This window comes from Podarcis gaigeae (genome assembly GCF_964106915.1).
Source record: "Podarcis gaigeae genome assembly, chromosome: 1".
Taxonomy (NCBI): domain Eukaryota; kingdom Metazoa; phylum Chordata; class Lepidosauria; order Squamata; family Lacertidae; genus Podarcis; species Podarcis gaigeae.
The window spans coordinates 27,470,092-27,482,219 of record NC_139678.1 but is presented as its reverse complement, the minus strand read 5'-3'; the positions used below and the strand labels follow the sequence as shown (position 1 = coordinate 27,482,219).

Sequence of the window (12,128 nt, the reverse complement as noted above, 5' to 3'; positions counted from 1 at the left end):
AATGCAGGAATCTTTTGCCCAACATGGGGCTCAAACCCACAACGCTGAGATTAAGAGTCTTACTCTCTACCAACTGAGCTATCCCAACCATGATGAGAAGACTACACTAACTTAGAAGTCTTCCATCACCTTAACAGTTTTATTTTTAGTTCTCTAACCCAAATCAGTATTTGGGTAGTGTCAGCAGAAGAAATAGACAAACTGTTTCAGATGGCCCTGATCATAATGATATCTCGGGGCTACCCCTCCCCTTACTGTTTGTTTCTCTATCCACAGGCCCATGGGTTGTATTCACCTAACTTTCCATTGAAATGAGTGGCTCTAGATTTGTCATGGCCATGAATTTCAATGGGTCTATTCTGAGAATGAGGTTGTATTCACCTATCTTCATTACACCCATTATGTTACAGCCGTAGCATTTCCTCTGCAAAATTATATGCCTATAACCCCATCCTTCATATGTCCTCCACTTTCTAAGGAACTGCCACTAGAGTTGAATGCTCTCATGATCTTGGGGTATATGTGTAAATAGATAAATAAAATTACCCATTCATTCATCCATTGTTTTCAGGCGAAACAGTTCCTAGAGTGGTTTGCTTAAGATTTTTAAAAATAGGCATTCCCTTCATTTAATCCAAAAGATATGCCACAAATGGGAGGGGAGGGATGAGGCAGGAACAGTAAAACACGGAAACCTGGGATTCAGTCCTTATGATGTAAATCTAACCGCCTGGAATCAAAACTGTTCAAAGAGAGAGGAGTCAAATGGATCTGGTTTTTCAGTAGAGCCAAAGAAATGACCCAGCTCACTTTCCTTCTGCTGCAGCCTGATGGAATGACTGCTGCTAGGTGACCCCTGTCATTCAAGTGATTACCTACATGTATATCTTTACTGGGTGGTCCCGGTAAAAAAAGTAAGCCCAAATCATCTACCCTGACTATGAATAGATCCCTGGACTTTTATCTTGTAGCAAACTGATCGTTGGCATTCATCTTCATCATTATCATCATATTAATAATTGCACCCTGCCCATCTGACTGGGTTGCCCCAGGCACTCTGTGTGGCTTCCAGCATATATAAAAACATAGTGAAACATTAAACCTTAAAAAAGCTTCCCTATACAGGGCTGCCTTCAGCAACTGTTCCTCATCTGTTCTTCCGTCATCACTCAAGCCCCAGGCAGCATGTAACCATCTGCATATGTAAGCTGGGCTTGCACTGGCTTGGAACATTTTATTTGGCTAGCTGCCAGAGAGAAATACCAGGAGGTTATCACCTCCCAAGAAAAGGTTCTGAAAGTGCAAGTCATGGTGAAGGAAGCCTCTTAGGAACATAGGGAGGTCCCTTACCCTGAATTAGACCACAGGTCCATCTAAGCCTAGTATTTTTGACACTGACTGGCAGCAGCTCTCCAAAGTTCTTGTTACTGTTGGTGTAGCTCATGGTTGGGAAATCTTTGGCCTGTCAAATAGTGACCATAATTAGAGAATTGCTGATAGTAAAATCTCCCTTTTTGCCTTTCTTTGGCATAGAGTGGAACTCATGGACCCTTCATGCAGCCCATCCCTTATCAGTGGTTTCTTCCTAGTCTGTAATGGTAGCATTAGGAGAGGGGGCGGCAAGGTTTACCTCGCCTGGGCAGTTTTACTCCAGCAGAGATCCCTCCGTGGGCCGGACTGCACACGTCAATGTGTGCACCTGTGATTTCTAGTATCTGCATCTGCGCAGACATGATTTCCGGCGCCGCAGAAGTGAGTCCTCGCGTCGCACTGCGCCAGTTTAGCGCAGTGAGCGGGGACTTGCGGAGCGGACGGCTCGGTTCGGGGGCAGCTCATGGGCTGGTTAAACGACCCCTGTGGACCACTTGTGGTCCATGGGCCTTAGGTTGCCTATCCCTGCATTAGGAAGTCTGAACCTTATGGGAGCTGTGAACTGCTTGGTAGGTGTGGAGTCCTTTCAATCTAAACGTGCTCTCCTTCCCAGTAGTGGTGGAGCTGACTGCATGGGCGCCTGGACTGGTGGCCATGCCGTGCACCCGGGGGGGGGGGCGGTGCGATCCTCCGCGTGTGGCTGCAGCGGTGGTGGTGTGATCCTCCGTGCGATGGGGCGAGTCCCCTGCGGTGTGCCTTTTTGTCACCCCCCCCCCCCGAGATTGCACCTGAGTCGGACCGCCCCCACCACACACCCCTTCCTACGCCCCTGCTTCCCAGCTGGCCAGCACAAGGGTGTACCTGAACAATTGGCTCTGTGATGTTTTGTTTCGTGCAATTAATTTTTATTTCCTTTTTTCTGTTTCCAGTAAAAATAAATAAGCATCAATGCAATTGATTGACTGCCTTTCTGTTTTGTGGAGTGTGCTGCTGATATAAGAAGTGTCAAATATGTAACATTTTAAACTGCAGCACAAAATATATAGAAACTTGTACAGTTGCTAGTTGTTACTGTTATTGTTGTTATTATTATTATTAAATTTATATCCCGTACTTCCTCTCCAAGGAGCTGAGGGCTGCAAACCCACAAAAGCCAAAATAATACAATTGGAAGCCACTACATACCTTCAAAGCTAATAACGTTGCCAGGAACAGTATCTTTCAGCCATCAAATATCTGAGCATGGGCATAGCCAGGGGGGCAGCCCCCCCCCCCGATCAAGTAAAGCAATAGAAATACTTAACTAACTATAATGAATTAGATAAATATGCTGCACCAAGAAGGGCATTCTGCAAACGGAACTGCCACCAAGAAGGCCCTGTCACAGAGCCTTCACAGCAACAGAGCCTCCCTTGGTCTGTGGATCATAGGTTTATGGAACTGAATTTATCTCTTCCTTTCAATGTTGTCAAAAACATTTTAAGTGCTGGTGCTCTAAATACTGTAGTCCTGTTATTGTATTCATGGATGTTTCATTTGTTTCTGAACTGTGACAGAAGTACCTGACCTGTATGGTTAACATTTGAACCTCAGCTTTTTCCTGGAAAAAACCACTACATAAGTTCCAAAAAGAGAACTGCGTGCTACACTGCAAAGTAACATCTAATCTGGTTCTTAGATATTGGCTTCTTGAAAAATGTGGTGCAACTTTCAACATTGAGAAACGACATGGTTGTTGTCGCAATACATACTGGATTTCTTTTTGCAATAATAGTGATGGGTGGAGGGTTTATATATACAGTGGAGGTTCCCTTTAGTTTAGATCCCAATGAACATTTGGTTGATCCTCTGACTGATCAATCTGTTGTTCCTGAATGTGGTATTCATTGAATTTTGTGGATATCTGGATTATTTGACGGTGTATGAAACTAACTAGAAATTTTCATAGGGACATTTTGTGACCATATAATGTAGGTGCTTTTTTATATAAAAAAAGTCCTTGCGCATCAGATCATTTTATATTAAGAACATTGTTCCAGTTTTGTACCTCACTTTGATGAGTACCGTTGGTTATTGTCTCTGTTTTTCATCCATGAGTTTTCCAGTAATAGCATCAGACCACAAGGTGGCGAAAATGTCCCTCACAAATTTTTTTTTTAAAAAATGGAGCTTTTAAAATCCACATTGCAGCATACAGTATGTTCATTTTTGAATGAGCCAAAAAAATGCTCAAGTGATTATTTCAACATACAATTACATTTCAAACTTCTTGTGATTTTTGTGAACAGAAATGTTCTAGCAACAGTGAATCTGTAGTTCTCCACTCACCAGACCCCCCCCCCCCAATTATACACCAGCGGGGGGCGGGGGAGATTTTAACTCTTGCTCCCCTATGGAAGTGTATTATTGGGGCACTATTAATTCTTGGGCCCCTCTTATTTTTAAGAAAGGAACCACGTGGAGTTGCAGGGTGAATGTAAGAACCTTATACAGACCTTTGGGTCAGTGTTATCTACATTGGTTGGCGGTGCCAAATGTGCTCACCAATACTAGAGCATATTGTAGTATTTTAATTTTTTTAATCTCACAAGTAGAAGTGAAATTGACAAGCATATTTGCTTTGTATACATGATGTAATAAATCCTGTCTTTAGGCACCAGGCAAAAACATTCCTCTTCTCTCAGGCCTTTGGCTAATTAAGCAATCTCTGGTCTTTTAAACTGTGAGCACATTATTGTTTTTATTTATTACTATGTTATGCATTTTTGTGTTTTTATATTGTTAATTGTCCTGTGACCCTCGGATGAAGGAGGAGACATCTGGTTGGAAAATGGACCATTGGTCCAATGATCTAGCAAAACTCTTGGGTCTTATGAGATCCAAAACAGATCTACCAAAAATGGAAAAGAAATGTCTGCAATGTTGATCCATTGGTGTATTTTAGTACAGAGCAGATGTGAGGAACCTTTGGCTCTCCTGGGATCAGGTGTTAAACAGAGTTGTGTTATCACCCCAACTCTTTATTATTTTCATTGCCATGATCCTACACATTGTTGAAGGGAAACTCCCCACCAGAGTAGAAATCATATATTGAACAGATGGAAAGCTCTTTAATCTGAGTAGGCTGAAGGAAAGAGTAAGGTTACCATAACTTCCATCACAGAGCTTCACTATGCTGATGACAATGTAGTGTGTGCACGCTCAGAGGATGACCTCTAAACCATCCTAAATACCTTCACAGAAGCTTACAAAAAGCTTGGCCTATCGCTCAACATCCCAAACACCAAAGCGCTGCACCAACAAGCACAAAACAACCCCTCTGCAGCACCACAAATCCAATTAAATGTGTAACGTTGGAAAATGTCAATCACTTCTCCTACCTGGGCAGTTATCTTTAAATAAGTGCTGACATTGATGCCAAAATCCAGTATTGCCTGAGCTCTGCGAGTGCAGCTTTCTCCCAATTGAAGTGCAGAGTGTTTGAAGACCATGACATTCGCAGGGAAACCAAAATGCTTGTTTACAAAGCTATTGTAATAGCAGCCTTACTGTATGCTTGTGAAACATGAACTACCTATAAACACCATCTCCAATTTCTCAAAAGATTCCATCAACAGTGTCTCTGAAAAATTGTACATATCACTTGGGAAGACAGGCAAACTAATGCCAGTGTACTAGAAGAAGCAAAGATCACCAGTGTCAAAGCAATGATTTTTCAACATCAACTTCGTTGGATTGGTCATGTGCGGATACCTGATTATCATCTTCCAAAGCATCTACTCTATTTCCAACTTAAAAATGGAAGGTGTAATGCTGGTGGTCAACAAAAGACATTAAGAGACTCTCATAAGGAAAATCTTTTGAAATGTAGTATAAACACTGACAATTGGGAAACACTGGCCTGCAAGTGCTCCAATTGGAGTACAGCCTTTACCAAAGGTGTCATTGGCTTTGAAGATGCTTGAACTCAGGACGAAACATGCTTTGGAAGGAACGTGTGGCAGACCCTCACCATGATCAACTCCTGCCTAGAAACCTATGTCCCCACTGTGGAAGGACGTGTGGATCCAGAATTGGCCTCCACAGTCCCTTACGGACTCACTGTTAAGACAGTGTTCATGGAAGACAATCTTACTCGACTACAAGTGATCACCAAAGAAGAAGACTTGGTATAAGAAAGACTCCTCGGGCACCCACTGTCTTTGGGGTCTCATTTTAGGTGCAAAGTCATCCAATACATGTGCTAATAAAGGGATGTGCTTTTCCATGCAGGATGGCTAACCTGCTGTTCTGGATGAGGAAGGTGCCACCTTAGCTGCTCTTGCATAAGATTGTACAGCAAAACTTTGAGAGCAACTAATGTTTTAAGCCTTGTTTTAAGCATGGACTTATTTGTACATAGTTCAATGTGGGCAGGGTAACCACATCCATATGTGCAGTAGTTGTATACAGCCCTCACCCAGCCCACAGACAACCGGTTAGTTGGCATCACATTAGAGTTATTGCAGCATGCTGCCTGTTTTCATTTTTTATTTGACCATGTCCAGCATAATGATTATACCAGGCCTTGTTTAAGTGAGGTCTCATTGCTCAAACCTGCTTGCAAACCCTACCCTGTAATATCATGTGTGTGGGGCAGACTGCTCAAGGGTTGGGAAAATGCAGTCTGCACACACTCCGAAACATTTTCCTTTAGATGCAGAGGCTGAAATTGAGAACATGGTGACTAACAAGATAAGTCCTACTGAATTACCCCCAGCTACGTGCAATTAAGATTACAGTCTTAGAATGTCAGCTTTGAGCCAGAAAGGCGCAGATCCAAATCTTAATTCACCTATGAATTCAATAAACAGCACTCTCACCCTCAGCCCCCTTCCCTATTCACACTATATATGATGTATAATACTATCAATGACAGTATTAGTAATATATTCATAGGCCACAGGTATGGGCTTTGGTTCGAAAGAAGTTTTAATGCTTATGCACTATGAATGTTGATCTGTAAGTAGAATGCCAACACAAATAAATTGACTTCAATAAAGCTAGCATTTCGTTTGCTTTTATTCAACAGTTCCTCCCACAAAGAAACTCAAAAGAACATTTCTCAGAGAAGTTTTTTTTTGGGGGGGCAACAAAATGTCTAAAGTATCAACCAGTGTGTAGACTCTCTCATAGTACAACATCAAAAGGTAGAAACCTGTTACAAAATATGTAAAAAAACCCAACCCACTCAATCAATCACAATAGTGCAAGAGGTCATGAACAATCTGTCTGGATGGAGGCAGCAAAGAGCAGACTGAAAGCAACACAACGCCCTTTTTATAGCAAAGAGACAGAGTTTCTTTCCACAATAAATTAGCAGGGTATTCTATCAGTCCCTGCACAGCTGACAATACCGCAGAAGAAGGACTAAAGCCAAATGGTATTATATGCTATGTAACTTTTCGGAACAGTAGGCAGGATATTGGCAAGTCAATTGAAGGCAAATCTACCAAACGCAGATATAATCAGCCAGCTGTCATGCTCACTTGTGAGGACATAAACATCAATGATGTGCCCCAGCCTCTTCTGCTCAAGACTATAGCCTTGTCTCCTGCCATTTTCCATTCGAGAAGGTGCTTCTGGGTCTTATACTACCTAGCTTTGAATTTACACCTGCTAACCATCACAAATGGCCTTGTAAGCCTAAGGGCTGTAGTGCATTCTACATAATGACATCTCCAGAATGGAACGGGATGCATGGGACATGTTGAATTCGAAGCTTTAGGGTGTGAATGGAAATCTGGGCACAACTCACAAGATACTGATTGTTATCCTTAGAAACCTAATACATTGGGACTCCAAACATCTAAGAGATATCTTCACCCTTATCCATCCTGCTCTGTCCAAATGCTTTCTCTAAGATCAGCTGACTTTATTCTTACAGCTCTAAGATCAGCTGTACATGTTCTTATATGTACCTGATGAATCTGTAGCATATTTAGGAACATAAGAACCTGCTGATCTTAGCCCAGCATCCTATTCTCACAGTGCCCCCCCCCAGTGCGCAAAACCCATGCAGGACATGCAGTGAAGTATTTTCAGAGACTGCTATGAAACAGCAAGGTCCAAGCTTTAGCATCCTCTGGAGGATCAGCTTTTAAGTGGGTCTAGTTCACATATGTTCATTTGATTACTTTATACCTAATGACTGCCACCTGCATATGGAAGTGGACTCCACTGCAAAGCTTTTGCTCAAATCTAGTTAGGGGCTATATAGATGAGGATTCTCATCCACCACCAGGTGCTGTAGATGTGATTCCTCTCCATGATTGAGCTGTGCATAACACGTTCCTCTTCAACAAACAGTAATCTTACCTATCACCTGTTGGGAAGGAAAAGGAAGAAGGCTGGATTTAGTACCTCTCTGTTGCCACCTCCCCTCCAAAGGGATGATAGGCATGTCCACTGCATTTTAAAAACAGCTCCACATGTATAGAGCTGGGTCTTGGCTATTAACTTACAGGTGATGTGAAATGAAAATTCTCTCTGTGGTGCCCATTAGAACACAAAAGACATCCTTTCATTACTCTCATCCAGTAATGAAAATGCATGTATAAATCAGACTTAGGGTGTAAGTGAAGGGCAGCATGGTAGTGTTTCTTTGGATTTGTATCTTCTCAGGGTTTGGGGTTTTCCATCATGATGTTTTGAATGTTCTTAGAATTCACTTCTGCACAGGGGTGAAACTTAAAGGACTGGAGAGGACCAGAGTGATGTCTGGTGATTGACAGCTGGACAACAGTACCCACCTGCCAAAGTAGCCTGCTGGGGTGGGGGGAAACTCAGGATTCCCCACCTCTAATCTAGATAAAATTAGTTGTTTGTACTACGGCATCACATGTCCATGCCAATACACTATCCTCCATTTTGCCCATTGTGAAGCATGTTGACAAGATTTGACCTTGAGCTCTTCTGGAATTATTGGGTTGTTGTTGTTGTTTTAAGGTGCATGTGCACAGGTACAGAGATACCTGTTCACATTTTCACAATGTAAAAAGGTGGTGGAGGAGTGATTGAGAGGGATAAAACTCTCCCACATGGCATATATTCTGTTAAGCTCCACCCACAGGTGGAATAGCAATGAATATTGTGGGTGAAAAAAGAGGGATGGTTGTATATTTGTGTACCAGTTGTCGCACACACAACAAATGGAGCTGATCGACCCAACTGCATGATAATGCCTCTGTGCTGAAGTCCCATGCTGCTTTCCAACTCCATTTACCACCTGACCCTTGAACATTCTGCTCAGGTATATCCAGACATTTTCAAGATTATCTTTACAGTCATGTGGGGTGGAAACTGGACTTTGTTAATTTTTGCACTTGTGTGAGACTACTGTAGACAGAGAATTCAAAGAGTACTGACAACACTGACTGCTATGCCATTATGCCAGTACATTATAAAGTAAGAATATCACACACAACTGTGGCACTGCAGTCTTTCTAAAATAAGATGTAGGTTTTGGGACAGAACATGAAAGCAGCATTGTCAACATCTACAAAAAAATAAACAGAGCACCTCCTTTCCCTATCCCTATCAAAGAATATAAATTGTCATCTGTCAGAGAAGTAACCAGTCCACCCGACCATTCACTTGACCATTAATTTAAATGAAATTATTTCCTTCCAGTATCCTCCCAGTCAAGCCTGATCAAATATTATCCTAGTCCACTCTACTGGCAGCTATAATTATGTCAAGTCTAAAGAATAATCCTGGCCCCGCTGTCAGTCTAAGTGAATAAAGGAAGCTTTCTGGCCACCAAAATCCAAGGAAATGTGCAATTTTTAAATGTTCTACCTTGGAGATGATAAGAAGGGAAGGTCAATCCACTTGTCCTTCACCCAGTGGAATTCCCAGTGGTTCGGTCTACACTGGTGGAGAAGAAAAGCTGTTAAAATGTTTCACTAAGTGTCATGGACATGATAGAAAACCCAAGGGATGCTGTGGTGCATCTCTCATTCCTTCCTCCCCCTCAGTGCTTCTGCAGAGTACCTGGAAGAGCTCTTCTGAGGACTGAATTGCAAGAGTTCAGGTAATGTCAAGCACACAGTAGGGGGAGAAAGACTGTCAATAAGACTAGAGTTACACCTTTTGAGTTGAAAAAAAATACCATTATATCACTGTAAGAAGATTAGTGTCAGAGACGAAGGCAGGCTTGAATCAGTTGTAAGCCTATATACTATATGCTTAGTGTGCTTCTACCAAAGCCACCAGTCTGCTGTAAACAAATCCCAAAATAGGTTCCTCTCTAAGTATAGACATAGAGGACAAGGAAACCCTATGGCGCTCCAGATTCTTTCCGGCTTTTCCTAAAACAGGAGCAACTTGCTGTTCCCTCTTCTTCAAGGCCTGTTGATTCTTCTGTTCCAACTGCAGATGGACCTTTCCTTTCACTGCACAGCACAGTCCTTGGGGTTATCAGTGTGTTCTTCCATCACATCTGGATTCAGGTTCTTCTTCTGCTCTATCTCCACCTGATAAGAGGAAGTTGGGAGTTGTGGGAAAAGAACAGTAATATTTCTACATCAGCCAATGGCAACCTGCTCTGAAGCAGGGATGGGGAACCTGGGCCCTCCATCAGCTATTGTTGGACTTCAGTACCCATAAGCCTCAGTCAGCATGGGCAATGCTCAGGGACAATGGAAGCTGTAGTCGAGAAACTTCTGAAGGCCGTTAAGTTCTCCATCTCTGCTCTACAGTGAAGACAGTGGACATATATACCCTTCTACACATGAGACTCTCATCTGCAAAAGTGGGACAGATTCCAATCATAGCAACCCCATCAATCCTCATTGTTGTTGGCAAAATTGCATTGGGTGAGGAGATTAGCATGGACTCAGTGTCATAATGTCCCATTTGATGGGAAGAACCCTCAAGCCTGCTGGATTGAAATTAGACAATGAAGGAGCTCAAGGAGGTAGGGACTTAGTACAGTAATTCCAGCCTTCCTTCTGCAACACCCACATCGCTGTTCCTATAGCAAAAATGGGAGGAGTATCTGATGTATTTCTCCTCTTCCTAGGTTTATGAACATATAAAGGTGTCTTCAACAGAGTTAGACCACTGACTCCATCTAGCTCAGTGTTGTTTACTCTCAGGGGATCGCAACAGTTTCAGGCAAGAGATCTTTCAGAGCCGTACCATCAGATATCTAGAGTTGCCAAGGACTGAATCTGGGGCCTTTTCCATTCAAGACGTATAATCTACCACTGAGTTACAAAGCCTATTGTAGTTCTACTTCAAAATTTATGGTAGAAGACTTATATAAGACAACATGGAGAATCTAGTCGTTCACTGCCGTTCGTGATCCCGATGGACATACTATAAAATAGTTTCATTTGCAAACAAACTAACTAACCCCAATTCACTTAATCCCTGGAAGAAAGCTGCTCGCTCGTACCTTGTAACTGTAATGTGCTGAATAGTTGACCCACTTCCTGACATCTGTCTTGCCTTCCACAGAGATGGACCGGATGGTGGCTTTGGATGCTGAAGTGGTTGGCATGTCAAACTCCACATCCACATAGCGGACAAAGTTAGAAGGCACTTCCCGGTCTGAGCCAAGCTCCAGGTGGCAGAAGAAACAATGTGGGTGACCAGAAGCTACAAAAGGGCAAAAGAGCATGGAAATTAAAAAACTTTTTCTTTGAAATCAAGCCTTCAGAAGGCTTAAAAGCAGAACAAAACAGGAAAGCCAGCTTCATTAATTAGATGGTTATGAGTCAGAATGCTGTTGTCATGTCATGATTGAAAAACGAGAATCAAACTACTGGGGTTTCAGTATGATGTGAGGTTTCAGTATGATGTTACAACATATTCTAGAAGAGTATTTAAGAACCTCTTGTAAAAGTAACTGAATGACTCTTCCATGCTTTACACCAGTGTTGATAAAACTGTTATAATAGATACTGGAAGGAATCTGGACAAACTGTCAACTAATATTAGCTGATGGAATCATTTGGATCATACCAAGACATACGATATTATACTGTTTAAAGCTCTAAATCAGTAATGGGCACGCCCACGCCCCTCTAATAAAAGAAAGACAAGTGTGAGCCTTCTAACTATCCAATCCATATAACACTATTAAAGCTTGAAGTCCTATTGAAATCAAGAGGGCTTAGGCAAGATTTCAAAGAATATTAAAACATTTATTTAGGGATGGGCTAGTTCCCACTGGCAGTATTTCTTGAGTCAAGTTCTGTGTTTTCATGTTTTGGAAATCTAGGGAACAGGAGCTCTTTGGCACACACTTCACCGTGATGTAGGGATGTGGGGGGGGGGGGAACTCACTTGTTCACCAAAAAACACCACCAGGAGACAGATTTTCAGTGGAAGTGGCAGAAAGGAGCCTGCTAATTTTTTCTCCCATTTGCTCTTCTGCTTAACTCAATTCCCAGTTGCTTTTTTCCTGTGAAGCTCCAATAAATACCTGCCTTGTAAATCACCCCTTTCATTGATACTTTTCAGGAAATAGTCAATTAGAAGATTCTTGGATGTGTAATTTATTGAACAAAATGTTGGACTCAGTGTTTGTCAGCCATAAAGCAAAGTTGATATGCAAATATAGAAGAGACTTATGTGATTTGCCAAAGGTCCCAGAAAATGTTACTAGAAATCAGAATTGGGAAGCATCTTTGGCTGTTTACATCAGAGTGGAATAATTATTTTCTAGACCGCTGAGGATTTACACGAAAAGCAATGACAAACCTAGA

The 12,128-nt window shown here is 42.1% G+C and overlaps 1 protein-coding gene across 3 annotated transcripts in view; it reads right to left on the bottom strand.

Annotated features, from left to right (window-relative positions):
- Positions 1-6,414: 6,414 nt before the first annotated feature.
- The window catches only part of STON2 (stonin 2), a 64,706-nt gene continuing 58,992 nt past the window's right edge, over positions 6,415-12,128 (bottom strand). For all 3 annotated transcript variants that reach the window (XM_083732733.1, XM_083732734.1, XM_083732735.1), the window contains 2 exons: positions 10,814-11,016; positions 6,415-9,887 (listed from right to left, as the gene is read on the bottom strand). In XM_083732733.1, coding sequence (XP_083588859.1) covers positions 9,804-9,887; positions 10,814-11,016 — 287 coding nt within the window. In that variant the 3' untranslated portion in view covers positions 6,415-9,803. The remainder of the gene's footprint in view (positions 9,888-10,813; positions 11,017-12,128) is intronic.